This window comes from Colias croceus, chromosome 4, assembly GCF_905220415.1.
Source record: "Colias croceus chromosome 4, ilColCroc2.1".
In the NCBI taxonomy this organism is placed as follows: domain Eukaryota; kingdom Metazoa; phylum Arthropoda; class Insecta; order Lepidoptera; family Pieridae; genus Colias; species Colias croceus.
The window spans coordinates 6,177,603-6,197,097 of record NC_059540.1 but is presented as its reverse complement, the minus strand read 5'-3'; the positions used below and the strand labels follow the sequence as shown (position 1 = coordinate 6,197,097).

The 19,495-nt window shown below is 34.0% G+C and overlaps 2 protein-coding genes and 1 long non-coding RNA gene across 10 annotated transcripts in view; 2 read left to right on the top strand and 1 right to left on the bottom strand.

Annotated features, from left to right (window-relative positions):
• The window catches only part of LOC123691515 (RNA binding protein fox-1 homolog 3), a 36,969-nt gene extending 31,233 nt beyond the window's left edge, over positions 1–5,736 (top strand). For 2 of the 8 annotated variants that reach the window (XM_045635970.1, XM_045635974.1), the window contains exons 10-14: positions 238–298; positions 581–601; positions 1,702–1,874; positions 2,821–2,884; positions 2,962–5,736. In XM_045635970.1, coding sequence (XP_045491926.1) covers positions 238–298; positions 581–601; positions 1,702–1,874; positions 2,821–2,884; positions 2,962–3,006 — 364 coding nt within the window. In that variant the 3' untranslated portion in view covers positions 3,007–5,736. Of the gene's footprint in view, positions 1–237; positions 299–580; positions 602–1,692; positions 1,875–2,820; positions 2,885–2,961 lie in introns of all 8 variants that reach the window. The other 6 variants (XM_045635969.1, XM_045635973.1, XM_045635972.1 and 3 more) reach the window with 3 other exon arrangements.
• Positions 5,737–7,446: 1,710 nt separating this feature from the next.
• On the top strand, positions 7,447–14,436 carry LOC123691418 (cGMP-dependent protein kinase, isozyme 1-like). The gene is made up of 11 exons (XM_045635797.1): positions 7,447–7,828; positions 10,009–10,370; positions 10,469–10,752; positions 10,990–11,159; positions 11,254–11,492; positions 11,698–11,798; positions 12,302–12,518; positions 12,611–12,842; positions 12,978–13,076; positions 13,543–13,799; positions 14,130–14,436. Exons 1-11 carry the CDS (start codon positions 7,727–7,729, stop codon positions 14,287–14,289), a joined length of 2,223 nt encoding a protein of 740 aa, XP_045491753.1. The 5' UTR covers positions 7,447–7,726; the 3' UTR covers positions 14,290–14,436.
• A 1,481-nt stretch (positions 14,437–15,917) lies between these two features.
• Positions 15,918–16,839, bottom strand: LOC123691488. Its single transcript, XR_006751408.1, has 2 exons — positions 16,618–16,839; positions 15,918–16,067 (listed from the first exon to the last, which is right to left on the bottom strand). It is a non-coding gene; the product is annotated as an uncharacterized LOC123691488 (long non-coding RNA).
• Positions 16,840–19,495: the final 2,656 nt, after the last annotated feature.

Genomic DNA, 19,495 nt, shown 5'->3' with positions numbered 1-19,495 from the left:
AGTAGAAACTAAGCAATTAGTCATGCTACTTAGAACTCTACTGTATTATCTAGACTAGATATGAAATTTAGAACACAATATGTGCTTATTACAACTGTACTCTAATTATTTAATTTAATGAAATCATAAAGATATGAGCTTATTTATTAAAATAAATTGTCAGTTATTATGGTAGATTACAGGTAGCTAATTATACGTGTTGAATAAAAATAATCATTTATATTTTTTATTTTGCAGCGTATATTATGACCCGTTCTTAGCTGCAGCAGCGAATGCTGATTCGAACTACAGACTTCAGGTAATACACATTTACTTTAATATTAATATATTAGACATACCTTTATCATACAATTTCACGATCACTATCTTTTCAAAAACATAGTTTATCGACTATATTTAACATATCTAACTACTATCAGCAAAAAAAAGAAAATCGACAAATAAAAGTATACTTTTATGTATAATATCCATTTCTTCTTAAGATGGACGAGGAAAGCTTCGATTTATAAAAAAAATATGTACATATATAAAATGAATGAAGAAACACGAAAAACGTCGTCACACCCTAATGTTGTTACAGGCGGTGAAACCCGCGGCTGAGGTACTGTCACGGTCTAAGCTGGTTGATCTTTCGTCTATTTGTGTATTGTCTATCGCTTTCTAATTTGTGTACCACCACGCTAGTAAACATTTGATAATGTGGAGTGAGTGCTGGGATTTTGGTTGCTCCTTTATACGATATCCTTCAGATTGATCGATTCACCGTAAATCAGGTTGCACATTGTGTTTGTGGTAACAGAGATCGCGACCGGCCCGCTTTCTGTTCTAGGCAGTGCTCGAGCTGTGTTTTCCATTTGAAATGCTAATGTACATCATGCTCCGTGTAGAACATTGAGCCCACAACAAATTCATCATTGGCATACGATTCACTAACACTTGTATTTAGTTTTATAGTAACTTTCGGTTCGTGCTCAATGTAGTTTGTGTTTTAATATGAACATTATTTGAATATTTTATATGCTAGGAAGATAATGCATGCTTTCATTCTTATACGGCTCTTTTTTTCTGCAAGTAATTATAATTGCTGATTTGCAGAAAGATCGCTATATTACTCTGTGGAATCATAAAAACATCGCGTTGCATGAGTAAATATTGATTGAATATTCTTGCAACACCTTATTTATTGTTTGAATATTATTTTCATTTTAATGCATCAATTGCTTCCATTTTTTTATGTTTTACATGGTAATTGTAGTTTGATGAAAGTCTCCATTGGGAATTTATCAGCGTGGTAAGGTATCATTTAATAAATTAAAATATAACAAATTCATTGGAAATTATTAGAGTACCTAATTTAAGTCTGCGCCTTTGTGGGCTCATTGTTTGTAAAACTCATATATCCCCTTTGTGTTTTTGAAAAAATATCCGAATATAATGCGACGAAAGCGAACAAATACAAATCTTTCGTTTCTACATTATACAATTTTAACAAAAGAGCAGATAGATACGAAGGCTGTATGTACTATATATTAGTGTGTCTTAGCATTAACACTGGAAACGAGTTTGCAGATTAGCTGTAAACTTGTTGAATAATTCTTCTTGGCGTCTCAAACGCTTCATACCTAAATAAGGGACGCAATATTGTATTATTTTGTTGTTACATAAAGTTATAATGGTGTTATTAATGCGTAGTGTTTCCAGGCGGCCGCAGCCGCAGCGGCCGCGGCGCCGCTGCTGAAGTCGCCGCTGACGAGCGCGCAGCACGCGGCCGCTGCAGCCGCTGCGGCCAACTACGGCGCGGCCGCTAGAGCCGCCGCCGCCGCTGCCGTCAGCGCTGCGCCCGCGCCCACAGCGCTCACTCCGCTTGCGGCCACGTATGTATCGCGTCTTTACTTTTATACATGCTACGTTTTTAGATATTTAGTCCCTTCGTACAGATTATAGTGTTATATTTTGTGTTTTTTGTGTTCCCTCAGCATAGGGCGATTATGCCTGATTATAATTTAAATTTGTCGAATATATAAAGTTATTCGCGAGAGCAGTAGTGTGTGTAGTAGAATTTAGGTGAGGGACGATGTTTAGTCGAAATATGTGGAGTTTAGATCACTGGGCAATACTGGTACAAATTATACAATACCTAAATTTTGAATTCTTCACATGCTCAGCTTTATACGGCTAATGGGTACCTATCACATTTATTTTTAATTTAACCTATAACGCAACTCGAATCTTTGATGCACAAATCAATACTCACAATGGCCCGAGCTTTAAAGTAAACAAATATAACCCGGAACACTGAAACAGCTGCGGCTTCACTCCAAGAGCAATCAGTGCATATTGCTTCGTAACTTCCAATAGATTTTTGGATTACAGTCGTACAGAAAATCGGTTTCGATCGATGATTATTGCTGACTAACGATAGCGATGTAAACAAACTGTACGAAATACGCAAAAAGAGGTTAAATGTAAAGAAAAACATTAAAATAAATTTGTTCGATCTTTCAATTTCTCTGTGATGGTTCTATTAAGATTTGTCCCTTCTGGCAAATTATACAATGAGCAATAAACTCGTGGCTCGGACCTTAATTTCACGAACAATATATCGACGTTTAAGTTGTTGTTTATTATAAGATTTTTCCTTAAAATTGAGCCTTTTTTGCACAAAGAAATGTTTTGTCTTTTTGAATACTTAAAAGGTTTCTTATTATACTCAGTTTCTTTGTTCACCGTTCACGTTAAACGGTGGACATAAAGGAGGCGAATCTATAAAAACATTGATATACTTCGTTTTATTTATTTTATTTGTATTTTTTTTTTCAGATACGGCAGAGAGTACGCAGACCCATATTTAGGACATAGCATCGGTCCAGTAACAGGATATGGGGTAAATTATTTCACTATTTACTTTTTAATTCTATTGTATGTATGAATATTCTAAAATTACATGCATTTTTTTTACAGACGGCAGTCTATAGAAGTGGTTACAACAGATTCGCGCCATACTAAGCCAGTGGAACAACGTAGCGATTTTATTACTCGAATATTCTTAGTATTTCGGTCATCTTTACGTAACATGACAATGAACTCTCTTTATAAACGTACAAAATTACGATAGAGTAACAGTAATAGTGGTAGCCGATTACTGTAAGTAAGCTTGGATAGCGTAGCGTAGGGCGGGCTATCGAACTCATTCATACCAAAGTCATTTAAATTTCTCATTGAAATAGTTTAAGTTGAAGTATCGTTAATCGTTCGATATTGCAATACAAGTGCGAGCAACCGACACGAACAAGTCTGTTCGTAAGAAACACAAAGTCTGGCGTGGAACACTATTAATACCTGCATATTGTTGATGTTTGGTATTCTCTAGCGTAGTTGTTACATACATACAATTGACAATAGATTAACTTGTAAAAATATTTAGTGAGCTTTGCACTTGCATATCATAGAAAAATTGTAAATATAATTCCAAACACATTTTACTAATCTAAAACATACATTAATTTAAATTTACGTGGAACAAAATTTTAAGCTTTTAAAGTATCTTAAAGTAAGCTGAAAGTATATAACATATTTATTGAACTCGTTAAACAGTGTCACCCATACGGTGGAGTCAATACGATTTACGGTTACATTAGTGTATCTATTATTTAACATTTTCAATGTACTCGTTAAATACAAACTCTTTTGTATGAACTATTATATGACATTATATTGATTAAAGTCAACCGTATTGTACCTTCGAGTGTAGGTAGCTGTTTTATAGTAGTTTTAAACCAGTTGATGTGGTGCGATTCTGATGAGGTGCCATTTGTTCGGTTGTTATATACAAATATAATAATATATTTTTCTGGTTACTCCTTCAAAGCATATTTTGAACTAATGTAGTTAATTTGTACGTTACAACACATACCTTACTCGAGTAGCGCCAGCTACTTCGTTACTCGGTAGAGATTCGGCTTTAGATTGCATTATGAAACTTAGATTTGGAACATTTGTATAGTTCAAGCAATATTGTACATTTAGCTTCTCAATAGGCTAACAGTTATTTACCGCGATTGTTTAACTTAGATCGAATTATTCACGATCGCTAGTTGTATTGTCTAATTTTACTGAATCGTAGGCGATAATGCTTTAAATGTAGTGTTTAAGAAAAGAAAAAGAATAACTCCGTGGAGTTCTTACATATCATTGAGATTTCTCCTTGTAATTATGATTTTATACTGTACTTGTTTCATCGACGGTGTCTAATTTTACAGTGCTATTTTGTTAAACCTTCATTTTATTGAACAAACATTCGTACGGGTCCAACCGTTTAGATGTCGTAACTCGTAACTAGATCTTAACATATTTGCATTAGGATTGTAAAATATTTGTATGATTCGCTCAACGTTTATACCAAAGCACAAATACCCATCGATTCATACGTATTTCGAAGCTTTTGCATGTCATCGATTTAATCCTCACTAGATTTAATAGTCTTTCTCTCGGAAAAACTCCAAAATCTACGAGTCGTACATAATTATTAGTTGACTGTCTAATTAAATATCATATCGGCATTCTAGAAGTTAGAGAAAAGTAGTCTTTCAATTTTATTTGATTAATAAAAGCCATAGATCTGACGCGACTTCATGTTTTATCTCTTTTCTTTATTTGCTACATATGAAATGTAGCTAATGCAAGATTATCTTAATTATTTTTACCTAAAGTAGCAGTAAAACCTCTGTTCCACCGCCTGTTACATTTATTGATCAAATAAACAGTGCTAACTATATAGTTTGTAATATGTTTGACATTTTTGCGAACGGCCACTTTATGTCTAGATCCGATTGCGTTCTCTTAGAAGTTCTAGTCTTTTTGCGCACAATTATATAGAAATAATGGTGCTTTGTTTTCTTAAAGATTTCATGTGATAGCTGCGAAACTGTATTTCGTATCTGAATTTGAATTCAATGTAAGTTTATATTTAGGAGCTAATGTATAAGTTGTTTCGTGTCATATTTTCTTGATTGATACTTTTAATTATTTCACTCACCTAGTAGTGCCACTGGCTTTATTTTGTAAGTTTTTTTTTATTATTTAAGTAGAAACGTTATGTAGTCACGTTGCAGCTTCGAACAAGTTTTTTTGTGCTTTATTGCTAAATACTCATGCGTGAATGTATTTAATTTTAAGGGTCTTAATTTTAGATCTATATAATTTTTACGCAAATTTTACACCTAAGTACAGAAACTAAAGTACATGTGATCCTAATCATTGATTATTATTATTTATTAGTTTTTTTTTTATCTAACTGTAAATGTGTCACAAATCAAAGTGATTGATGAAAAATCAATTTTGTATGAAACAAAATCAATTTTGTATGAAACAAGTATACAGGGTGGATTTCGAACGAGTGAACATTATGACGTCATCAACTGAACAAAACTCATTAAAACTAGTGACGTCTCTTGGTCCCGAGAGAACGACCCAGCGGCGGATCCTCTGCGTCGGCGCAGACCCGGCAGGCGTAGGCGTCTTTATGACCAGCGCCAGCCGTAAACTACCTTTGTGAAAAAGCGCGGGGGGAGGTTTCCGTAGATACGCGCATACTATAGTTATGCTCGCGGCAAGGAAACCAGAGCCCCCCGCGGCGTAAGGTGGCTAGGTCCGAAAATGAAACGACGATATTATTTAATATCGTCGCTCATTGCCACTTCCGGACCTCGAAGGGCCGCCAAGAAGCGGCAGTCGCCACAGACGGCGGGGGTACAAGGCCTGGCTGTTAACCCCCGCCGTTCAAGACGATAGACGGCAACCGTTGGGTTTTAGTAGTGACGTCTCTTGGTACAAAATCGCCCTGTGTACTTGAATGCTCTCTCTTTATATTTATGAATGATGCTAATTTTATTGATTTTACATATTTTTTAGTTGATTTTTATTGAATCATAATTAGAAGAATCGTAGAAATGCATTAAAATAATTTTTAAACCTTTTTTTGTTACTTGGAGGAAAATCGGAATTTACATGACATATCTGACAAAATGGTTAGTGTGCTACGATAAGATTTTGAAATGAAATCGTCAAAATCAATGTATTATAAATATCGTAATCGTTAAAATAAGTGATAGCTATGTATTTTGTAACACGATATGTTTCTCTATAAAATGTTAAAATTTCATGATAATTACTCTTCTCATCGCGCTGTGCACAAAATTTTCGACTGCTTCGTCATCTATTAGACATAAAAATTGTTATATCGTGCATAATAAATCATATCATTAGTTGCGTAGCACGGACCCTGGACAGAGGGCAGTGCAACCTGTATATAGTGTTATGTGTTATGACTTATGCCGCGGGCGACCAACCGCTCTGCGGCGGACGTCGCTTACCGTTTGTACCGTCGGATTTATATTGTTAAAGTAGTGAGAGTTAATAAGTAACACTTGTTTGTCAATTGCACTCGTCGACGCTGTTCCCGTTAGATTATTCAGATATTAGCAGGGTTATTATTACGCCTACGCGTCTAAAATTAAAGTCGTAGACGTTCCGCCACTCCACTTGAGTAAATGAACATTTTAATTCGCGACACGTCTACGAGTTTAAGTAGTTTCTCGTTTTCATTGTACGTGTAAGAACGGCGAACGTGAATCGATCCTGTCGTCGTTGAGCGGACTCTTTTGCTAAAACATAAAACGTCAACCTGTGTTCGACGTATATTTTTAATCTTTGATTTGAAGGTTGAATCGTTTTATGTATTTAGTTAAGGTAGTGGTTCTCAGTTTGGATGTTGGGAGAGTTGTTCGAAATGCTGAACGTGCGACAGGATCGCGTCACGGGCGCGTGAGGCGCGTGCGTTGACGCGACGCAGATTTGACCAGTATTTAGATACTACTACCGTGCTCAATTTCCATGTCTGTATGTTGTTTGTATAATGTTAAAATTTAATGTTTTATAGAATTTGAATAAAATGAAATTACCCTCATCTGTTAACATAATGAATGTCTTCCGTTCGGCACATTTCATACGATATTGCACATTTTGTGTCCCAAATAGTGGAAATAATTTTAAATCGAGTCGAGCCTGGTGCACAGCGAGCTCTTACATACGATTTGTGATAAATGAATAATGGATTTTGGTGTGGCAATTTTATAAATAGTTTGATTGCAGAGCTGATTTTCTCTTTTAATGTAAATATATATTTTTTTCAAATGAAAAATGTTGAATGAAGTGAATCATTTAAAAGCCTTTGGCATTGTGTACTCATTTACGTTATTAATAAATATTATAGTATGAATTGCTTTATGTTTTATTGATGCATCCTCCTGATCCTTATGAACGAACAAATAGTTTATCTTGTTTGCAAATGCACTCGACACGACACGAGTTTCCATCGTGGAAATAGAAATGCATGTTTAAACATAACATTAGCAGCTTCGACTGCAGCATAGTAAATGTGAATCGGTTACGGTACGGAATTATTGCAAATGTGGCGGCTATGTTGTGAGAAGCACTGATTGGGTAACTCTGATAATGTGCCGATAAGATTGCAAGGTTCCTTGATAATAAATAATAATCGTCTTTAGCACAAAATAATTAAAACAATCGGAATGGTAGATAATCTAGCAAACGTGATAAAGTACGCTCGTGTGTCGTTTGAACAGTGAAGTGCTGGTTCACTATTACGATAACGTCGCTGTGTTTTCTAAGAATGTTTTAAATCGAATTTATTGAAAAGTATTGCAATATGGTACTTTGTCCGCCGTTTCGATGGTCTTCAAGAAGCCGATTTGATCTCACAACCGCAGTGCGAGAACGGGGTAATGCCGGTCGACGTGAAACGTTCTATGTAAGTAAATTCATTGTAAACAACTAAATTACATGGAATTCCAAACAATTCCCTTATTGACTGCTATTAGTTTAGTCTACAAGTGCCTTTTGACCAACTTTTTTAAGCAGTCTTCTAAAATTATGAATGAGATGTCATACGATTCGATGATTGTTCATAAAAATGAAGTTCAGCTTGCAAAAAATACAAAAGTTATTAACAATAAAAAAAATTGGATTTAGTTCCATTCAGAAAAATAAAGATTTTTCAAATTTGAATAAGTCTAATATTTAAGAAGAAAACAATGTAAGGTCAAAGTTTAAAATTATCCCAGAGGGGTGAAATACGAAAACGATTGTTCTGCATAGACTTGCATACTCAAGAAACTTACATAATCAAAGTTATTTTAACATAATCAATATACAATTTCATAAATAAAAAATCAGGGTCTTACTGGTTAATAAATTAAAGTCGCCTGAAAAAAAAGTTTATCATGATATTTCTTGGAAGTCTTCAGAATACATCCATGTTGGAAAAATTGAAAAATTATAAGTATTTCTCAGTTTTTATTAAAATTTACGGTGTTGCAAAATTTACATAACTAAGTGTTATTGATATTAAAATAAATATATCTATAGTATCTAAGTATCAAAAAGTAACAGTCATTACATATCACATGCAATGGATACAAAAATTCGTGCTTGAATTAGTAGGTAGATAGAGATACCTAGTAGGAGACTTTGGAGTCATTTTACTAAGCATAAAACATGTATTCATAATTTTCTCTTCTATTTTTATATTAATAATGATCAAAAAGATTGTAAAATTGATAGAGTGATAATACTCCGGAATCAGCAATGAAACGTCAATTTTAACAATCAATATAAAGTAGGTATGTCAAAAATTTCATGTAACATTGAAATTTTTGAAAGGGTTTTTTTTTTTTTTTTTTGTATGGTGTTTCTCAATGTTAGCCAGAAGGGCTACTACATTTTAACGCGGACGCGGGGGTGAACTGAAGGTTCACCCTGGTAGCGACATGCACAAGGGCGTCCCCCCTTGACGGGGACCACGAACCTCGGCTTGAGCTGTCGCTTGAGTGGAGGAGGCCAGAAGGGCCCTAATCGGACGGGATTTTGAAAGGGGGTTGGTAAAGTAGGTACTATATAATTAGGTAGCTAAAGAAACAACGGTTGATTTCAAAATTAGGTTTTACCACAGATAATATATTAATACTAACCTATACTATTAGTTCTACTGTTGTGCTAAATCCACCTAAGGACATTGTAACAACCTGCAAATGCAACATGACCATAACATTATGATTGAAGTATCTTTTTCGTAGTTAAGTAGGTATTTTTGCCGAAAAAAATACTAAGTGAATTTTTTCATGTTTGTACTTATGAGCGCTTTAGGACGATTTTTTTATTATTATACAAATATTCAACCTAGTTGAACCCAACAAATATTCAACCTAGTTGAATCTCTCCCAGTTGAACCCATCGTGTCAAATTTGCTAAGTCTGGGCGCTGGTGACCTAGGCTCATCAAGATGGATAAGCCAAATGCATTTCACTACACTGACCCACATTTTTAGTATTCCTTCGTAGGTACCCTACCAATAATACCATCCACTTGTAATATTACTTTAATTCGCTACCAATTGCTACCATTTATCTTTGTCTATTCTCAATCAAAATAACATAATAATGCTTGTGTTTTCTTAATAGATTTATGATACGCTTTTCTTCTTTGTAACGCATAAACAAAGCGACAAAGTTTTTTTTTATTAATTTCGATATATCTATAGATAGGATGAGTAAAGAGATTTGTGCAATAAAGCTATATATTTGTGTTCTAATCTTAATGAGCAATGAATTCCCCGTTATTGCTACACACTATTGAAATAGTACCTAACATCGGTATACTTGCATACTTAGAACTCATAAACGAGATACCTGCCTATCTTTAATTGTTATTCTATCAATCTATATTATGATTAATAATTGTTTAACTGATCTTTCTATGAAACATAAAAGATAGCCATTAAAAATAATTAATGAATTAAATAAATAACAACAAAGTATGTTTTGAAATGTATCTACTTCAGAATGGAATTTATCTAAAGTAGATTCACAAATTAGCAGTAGATAGTTAATAGGTATATATTTTCTTAAAAGTATTGACAAAGTGGTATTTTAGGTGTTACCAGAAAATCCTACAATCCCGGTATCAAATGGAAATTCATCAACTGCAAACGTTGCTGTATACAAAAAGAGTCTTACATTGCCTACTGATCCCGGAGGCTCTAGCAAGAAATCGAGCTACATGAGTATACAAAGCGCAAAATCAAGTGAAAGCATCAATAATATAAAAGACTCCGACAGTGAAGCATCAGAGGACCCAAAAGTTAGTGCTGGCCGCAAAACGATATCTGAAATTGTTCAAACGAATCCAGAGAAACGTATGAGAAGAAAGAGAGGTGTGATAGCACCTCATGCTCCTTTGGATAGTGCTCGGTCTCTAACAGATCTGCAATACGAAAAATTTGCTAAAGATGATTTGTAAGTTTTATTTACTTACTCTGCGATATTCATTCATACCTAAGAATAGAAAAAAGATTCATAAAATGCGTAAATAATTCTACTATCAATTTTTTCAGATCAATAGAACAAATAAAAAAAGCTATAATGGCTAACGATTTCTTAAAAAACATAATGGACGAAGAACGCCTAGAAGCAGTCGTAGAGGCGATGAATCCACAAGAGTTTCCTGCAGGAAGTCTCATGATCAGAGAAGGAGAGAGTGGAAGCCACTTATATGTATCTGCATATGGTCAGTTCGAAGTACTCAAGGGAGGTCAAGTTGTCAAGAACTTTGGCCCCGGTGAAGCTTTTGGCGAATTAGCGATTTTATACAAAGCAAAACGTTTTGCTTCAATACGATGTAAGTGCAAGTGTTGTCTTTTGTTATTGTATCGTATAATGCATCTACCAGATAACAAGGAAATTGCAGTAAAATTACAAATAACAGAATTATCATCATGCGATATTCACATTACGCATACTGTAACGACACGAAAATTTAACTAAGGATAAGTTACGTAACTTGAGTTTAATATGTTCAATCATTTACTCATTATGAATTATAATTATAGCATCTATAGCGCCTATGATTTTTCAGGTATTACAGAAGCTAAAGTATGGACTCTAGAAAGGAGGGTTTTCCAAAAGATCATGGTACGGAGTGGCCGTCAGGAGCAAGAGGACAATATGCGTTTCTTATCATCTGTTCCCTTATTACAAGGGATTCATCCCAACGAACTTGCAAAAATTGCTGATTTTTTGCGAAGGGTTTGTAATATTTTAAACACATGAAAATTCGGAAGTACATAGGTATTATATAAGAACACACAGATAAATAATAATAACTTATCTAACAATTTAGGAGTTTTTCGCGACTGGTACAGCGGTGGTGAGGCAAGGTGACAAAGGTGACAAGTTTTACATCATCAGAGGTGGCACAGTGATGGTAACGAAACGAGACGGGGACGGCGGGGAACGTCGGGTGGGCACGCTGAAACGGGGCGAATACTTTGGAGAACAAGCCTTGCTGCACGAGGACCGGCGTCTGGCCACCGTAACTGCTGTGCCTCCAGGGGTCGAATGCTTGACGTTAGAACGCGGGTAAACAAATTTTATTCAAATTTATAGGATGTTTTATGATGTTAAAGTTTGAGTTTGTTTGAGTTTGAGTTTTCTAAGCAAAGGCTATTTTTATCTGTTTTCATATTGTAGATACCTAATGTGACTTTTATTTTAGTAAAATAAATAAAATACTTAGGTGAATTTTACGATTACAAAAAAATATCTAAACGCATACCATCCACAGACCTTTCTCTGAATTATTGGGAAATTTGGAAGAATTAAAGAACATCAGACATGCGGTTCCTCGACCTTCTCAGCAAAAGAAAACTTCCGAAATAAAAAGCGGTATGTAAAAATATTTTATTATTTTAATCAAGTTTTAATCCTATCTTGGACAATATGTATGTGATTGAACTTGATTGATAAGATATCAAAACTACGTATTTAATTAGATATCATGACTAGGTACAAATAAAATATTTTAAGTCCTTGTGTACAGAATAACGATAGCGGTTCTTTGAATTTCATTCTAAACATTATTTGCACTGGTTCCAAGAGATCTTGTAGATATCTAAAATGTGACAATCAATACAATTTTATGATACGTGCATAAATTATTTGATTGCCTTCCATTTAACAAAATTAAAGAATTGAGGAAAAATACTAATAAACCATTTAACTACCAAAACTACCAAATAGCACGAGGAAAAATATTCACCACTCACGCCTATTTGATAGTTTTATACCAATTTAGAACCACAATTTGTTTATAGAAACTTAGTAGGTTTAAATCGGTCGACCACATAATATTTTATTTTCCTCAACATTAATTTTTGTTGTCATTTTAGAGTATGAGTTCATCGAGCTGAAAGATTTAGAGATTGTGGGTACTATGGGAGTCGGTGGTTTCGGTCGAGTCGAGCTAGTGCAGTATAAAAAAGATTCTTCAAAAACCTTCGCCCTGAAATGCCTTAAGAAAATTGACATGGTTCAGCAACAACAACAAGAGCATGCCTTCAACGAAAAAAATATAATGATGTCCTGTAATAACAGATTTATTTGCCGGTACTCATTATTTTCTATTTTTTTTTATAGGTAAAACAGGTCAATTTATTTTGTCAGAACATAAATTATTAACACACCTCGTAATCTTTCAGATTATACCGTACTTTTAAGGATAATAAATACGTATATTTCTTAATGGAACCGGTCCTCGGCGGTGACGTGTGGACAATACTCCAAAAACAGCGGTATTTCCCCGAGAACATCGCACGGTTTATGGCGGCGTGCGTTGTCGAAGCTTTCCAATATCTGCACTCGAAAGATATCATCTATAGAGATCTAAAGCCAGAGAATTTGATGCTAGACAAGAAAGGCTATATCAAATTGGTACATAAAACTTACATTTCTAAAAAAATCATAATTACCTCCATATTCTATTTTTGTACTAAAAAGACATGACATTAATTATTATAAATTGAATATTAATTCAAGTTAACATACTCCAAATGTTCTTGTACACAGGTTGATTTTGGATTTGCTAAACGATTATCAACAAATAGTAAAACATGGACCTTTGCTGGGACACCAGAGTACGTGGCCCCAGAAATTGTACTGAATAAAGTAAGTGTGACTCAAATTTTTTATCTAGAAGGTTTTAACATAATACATTGTGTAAATTAATATTTATTCGACCATGTTATATTTGTAACGGTTATGCGTCTTGATAAGACCTTAGATCATTTGATCTGATCAAGATATTGATCCATGTTATCTAATATGTACTTGTTTGTGTAATGATTTTATCAGTTACTTTATACATAGAAAATTAGTGAATAAAATTAAAATAGTACGTGCATTTACACACATAGTTACTTTTTAATTATCTTTTCTACTCTGATTTTTTTTTGTAAATTTAAATTATTGGTTTGTTTCCTATAGCTTTACCAAATGGGCTATTTTAAAGCCAAACAGCCAATCTAAGGCCAATTTCTGCAAGACCTATAAATTAAACCACAATATACCCATATTGAAAGCTTCTGTTCTTTTTTAACATTAGCAAAGCCATGAATGACTTATCAACTTTCAGGGGCACGATCGAGCTGTCGACTGCTGGGCGCTTGGAGTATTCATCCACGAATTGTTGGTCGGCAAGCCGCCATTTAGAGCCGCTGGTGGAGATCACATGAAGACTTACACACTCATCCTCCGCGGTATAGATGCTGTATCATTCCACCCACGCGTACCGAAATCTGCGCAGTTACTTATACGAAAGCTATGTCGTGCTGTACCAGCCGAACGTTTGGGTTATTTGAAAAATGGCATCACGGATGTAAAAAACCACAAGTAAGTAACTCTTAGTGGTTTGTCTGTTGGGCGCTTTGATAGAACGATGTTGATGTTTATTCGCCATTCTTATATAATTATGTACAGTAATTATATTGGCGTGTAAACAATTATATATGTTATGTTTCGATCGTAGACTCTCAAGTTGGTATTTATTTTATTAATGAAAATTGTAAATAATAACGTTGTATCATATCTCAAAAGGAAGTACTTACTAGCATATCAGTATCTACTTAGTACTACTTTCAGTAGATACTTTCATTTCTGTTATATTTCTCTTTTGTTACCAATTGGTTACATTACTTATTTAGAATTTTCAATTTATTTTAGATGGTTCCTCGGTTTTGATTTTGAGGGGTTACGTGAAGGCAAACTAAAGGCACCACTAATTCAACCAGTTTCAAATGACTTGGACCTTTCCAACTTCGAGAAATATCCTAAAGACAAAATGCCACCAGATGAAACTTCGGGCTGGGATATTGATTTTTAAATACTGTGATTGCAGCTATATCCATATAAATAACATTTATGTATTATGATCCTGGTACCTAGCCTAGGTACAGGTACCATAAGTTTTAGTATAAGTTGTAAATTGTTACGACGTGTCACGTGTGTAAATAAAATATTTATTAGTAAAGACGCAGTATTATTTTTTATCTATATAGGTACCTATATTCATATTAACTATCATGTACGTTCATAATATAAAACTTTTCTTCCTGTTTCAAAAATAAAATTATACACCTATAATTCTTCATGGTCTGAATTAAACGGTAAAGAAACCTATAGGAGTTAATAGGATTATTACCTATCTCAAAATTATAACATTTCAAAAATATTACATCATCGGTTGATTAATTAAATCAATTCAATCAATTATAGTAACGAAAAGTGAAAATTAAAATAATAAGTAAAAACCTGCAAATATAGCATTAATTAAAAGGAGGTCACCTATGCCATAATAACAAAAAATGTAGGCTGTCATTCGACCTCCTGGCCCGCTTATCACCTGTACGGCCTAGGTTGTGCAGGAAAGTGTACTAGAATAATGAGACCATTTACAGTAAACAAAGCAGAGATATATGCCGTGCGAAAATTTAACGGTCTTTGAAACCGTCCTATCATGGAAAATAATAATTAATATCGATAATCCAAGGGATCCAAAGTGTCTCTCTTCAGAAATTTACAAGACTAATTAATAAATAATATTCATTTCATATCTAAAGCTAAAACTACTATAGGCCCACGTTTCGATTACTTAAGACGATGCGAAAACAACCATTTCATACATAGAGCAATTGCTTATGTGGATATTGGATAACTTATATAACTGGCACTGATCAAGAAGCTCGGCAACCCTGGAAACTTTACGCAGTGCAGTCGGCCGGCCGGCGAGAGTACTCGCCGACTGCCGCGGCCTTAGAGCATTAAACCAACCGGAGACGACACGCGCAATTCTTTCATAGTCAAAAAGTCTGTCATTTCCTGCGGGGGGAACGAGTAAACACATTTAAATAGTGTTAACACAAACGCATTTTGAGATTACGTCGCTACAACACGCACACGACAAAATAATCAAACACCAGCATGACTATACACATACAAGTACAAACCTTGGTACAAACACACACATAGACACCGTGTCTGTATTCAACGTCAATGTAAACATCGATAGTGCGAAAACGCGTCGATAATTTAAGTCGATAATAATTATAATACTTATCGATACTTTATGCTCAATGAATTTAGAATTTTAATTTTAATGATAAATTAAATATTTGTGATTTGTGACATCTAAGTATTCATAACGAATAACAAGTTGAGAGGTCGTCGTGACGTCGATTTGACACTTTCAAAACAATGAATATGCGTAACAAAAATAAAGATGTAGTATAACCTCTATAGTAATTTTCTAGTTTTCAAAAATTCATATCTCAAAAACTAAAAGTTTCCGTCAATTGCAAATTTTAGATTTAGGTTCCGTAGGACAACAGCTAACCACAAAAAAATTTACGCCTCTCAACTCGACGTCCCATAAAGTTTAGCCTAATACCATTTTTTTGTGAATGTCACAATTTACATATAAAACAAGAAATAGTGAACATAAAGACAGCTTCATCGTTCATTTACATCATTTATTTACAAATATTTACATTTATTTTAACGCAGAAACACTAGTTAGTGCTAGTCCGTTTAGGAGTCCATGAAACATGATTCGCATTCGGAGATCGAATCCAAACATCCCGAATCACAGCAGCTTTTAGAAATCTGAAAAAAAAATGAGAATGAAACAAACTGATAAAATTTATCATCATCAGCCATAAGACGCCCACGGCTGGATAATATTTATATCGATATTATTCTTTTACCGTCCCATCCCTAATTTTTATGCAGTGATACCAGAATAACGAATTAAAAATGCCTTTTTACGTACATGTTACGAACGTAAGTAATTGCATTATAATTAATAAAATACAAACTTAAACTTAGTATACTATAAAATATTAAAGAAAAACATGTGTTGGAGATAAACAATAAATGAATTTGCAAACGGTATTTATCATTAATTCATAAAGTTTGTACAAATTAACTTCACGTTATTTATGGTTTCTTTGGCTAAATTTTATTACTCTATAATAACAAATATGAACGGTGATAAAAGTTATAATTAAATATTAAAACAGTCTACGTACTTTAAAATTTACCCAAAAGTGGATGTAGTACCATTATGTGGCAACACTTTTACATTGACAATATATTTCAGTATTTTGCAAATTTGCTGCAATATTTCACAATATTTTGATGTAAAAGTACTTACAGATGAAAAGTAACATTATCCTTAATTACATTCCACGTTTCTGACCACTTCTTACACGTAAATTCACTTCAATTTGGCATATTTCGCTCCGGTTTTTTCACGTTCACTGACATTAGCAAAATGGCGTTGGGCGCGCGTCAACTAGTTTTATATAACAGGTATGTAACGCTTACTCAAACCTTTGGCGAGCGGGGAACGCCTGCCAATGGCCACTCCGGTTGGTTTAATAGCGGCAGTACACATGGGGCCAAGGCGTTGGGCCAACGTGTTGGGTAAAAATGAAGGATTCAAGATTCCTGTTCACACATTGGCGTACTGATCATTCTGCATTGGCGCTTCAAAGATGGACGTAGTCCGTAGAAGTTCTTGCAGCCGCGGCAATTTATTTATACAGTGCGTTTAATTATTATTACGTACATGTGCACCAATAACATTGAGTGTACTCTGCTGTCTATGATGATACCATTTTCCAATCTCTATTTTCCTTTTTTTATTTCTGTACAAATAAAACATTATTAAAAAAATATGTTTAGATTTTTTCAAATGTTTAAAATTTGTACATTTTACATTTAATTTTAACTATAAAACGAAACTTTAAAGAGTACGGACGGATGTATTGATTGGTGATATTTGATAATATTATTTATGTAATACCTAAAGCACAATTTGATCAAAATCATGCTCATTATATATTGTTATTTAATTTTTAAGAACAAGTACTTAACTGTTTCATACTATTTTACTCATTTTATAAATATATTCATTTTTTATCGAAAATGTATGAAAGTGAGTTATGAAAAACATCTAGAATAATATAATAAATAGAAAATAAAACATCTAATTTATTTATGCCTTGGATTCCAAATTATTCATTCATGTCGATACCTCATTGCTTGTCCACATCGGCGCCGCCATCGCTATCGGAACATGGAAACGTAAATTTCATTGACGCGCAACGATACTGTCTCCGCTGATGAGTAACAACAAACTGAAGAAGACACCAACGTGTGAACGCTGTTTGCGGAGCGCGCCAAGATCCTTTGAAGTGTGCACAAAAACCGACAACATTCGGATGGCCTGCCAATATTGGCGCCAACTACACTAATGAAGCCAACATACCGCCAAGTAGCTCTCTACACGTTGGCCCAACCCGTTGGCCCAACACGTTGGCCCCATGTGTACTGCCACCATAATGCTCTAAGGCCGCGGCCGTAAACAAGGTTCCACAACACGGCTCCTAGAGTAAATGTATTCTGTAGCCGAGTCACACAAATTGAATATATTTTACATTTAGTTTGCCGCGAGTGAGTGCTTTGGACTGCCGTCGCGTCTCCATGGCGCATCGCACACGATACAGTTAGCACAAGATACCAAAGGAATAAAAACATTATTACAATACCATACACACACGGCTCAAACCCTATACAGAACAATGGACTATAACTAAATTTATTATATTCAAATACAAGAACCCGTGATCAGTGAATTTTAATAGTGAATTAGTTATAATATCTGAAATTGGAAAAGTACCTATTTAAGGTGAGTTTGTACTTTCAAAACAGTATTTTCAAATTTACGTACCTATGTAATTATTGGATAATTTATAAAATATGCTTATAACTGAATAAATTATAGATGAAAGTTATAGAAAGTGTGAATACCTTTCTTAATAATAAGATTACCTATTAGGTACCTTCTTTTAGAGTAGGTTGGTAGTTGGTAGGTACACAAAAGAACATCCCAAAAGAACTACGGAAATAGTAAAACAATCGATTTTTGGTTCAAGGTAAATTTTCAAGCGTATTGAAAATTAAATAATCTTTGATAACGTATAAAATAAAATAACGAGCACTTACATCAGTTTAAGTATAAATGTACCTACATAGGTATTTAAAATATATTTATTTCCGATATTATAATAATATAAATTATTAATAAATTTTTAATTTGCTATTCATTAGTGTAAAACACATTCAAAAACCTAGTCATGTCTGTGTAGACGTCTTTCTTGAAACAACCTTGAGTACCTATATGCATGATTAAATTAATGAGAATCATTATAGGTAATAAATAATAATATCACATTATTATAAATAAATAAATATAGTTGGACGAAATGTGGGAGTTAGGTAGGTATTATACTATTAATATATTGCATGCAGATAGATTACGACCTGGAATCGAATAACGATAACTACGAACGATAAAATCTATAATATACCTACCTATTATCACCTACCTAGTCTTTTTCAATCGACTGAAAAAAGAATGTGGTTCTCAATTCGACTGTATTTTTTTCTTCTTTTAAGATTTATCACGTCAGAACTTGCGACAAGGTGAACGAATATTTATAATTATTATTTTTTTGATTGTAAGCCGATGCCTTCCAGGTGGTCAAAAAAAATAACTCTATTTGTCTTATTTATTGATTCTCTGACTGTTGGTGGTTCGTCTTGATTTTATATAATATTATCTACCAATTATTAAGACTTCACTATTTTGGCAAACACTTATACCTTCAATTATTAGTTACCTTAAAAGTTTGTGTGATTTAACTGTAGTCTAACCAACCGAATATCAGTTATGCACTAAGGATTGTTCAACATGGGATGCCAAAATTGATTCTTTGCGTAGTCCTCCCCATACAAATTATTTTAATTAACTACGAAGGAACTGAAAGAAGACATAGGTACCTATCTAATATCTTATGAATTTATAATTATACCGACACACATTGTTCTTGGTAGAGGATGTTATAAGATTACTGTAACTACGTCAACCCTTGATACACATCTCGCATACATGTAGTTTCAGATTACACGGGCTGAATACTGATTACCGACCATCCAATTAATATTTAAACATTGAGTCGACTACT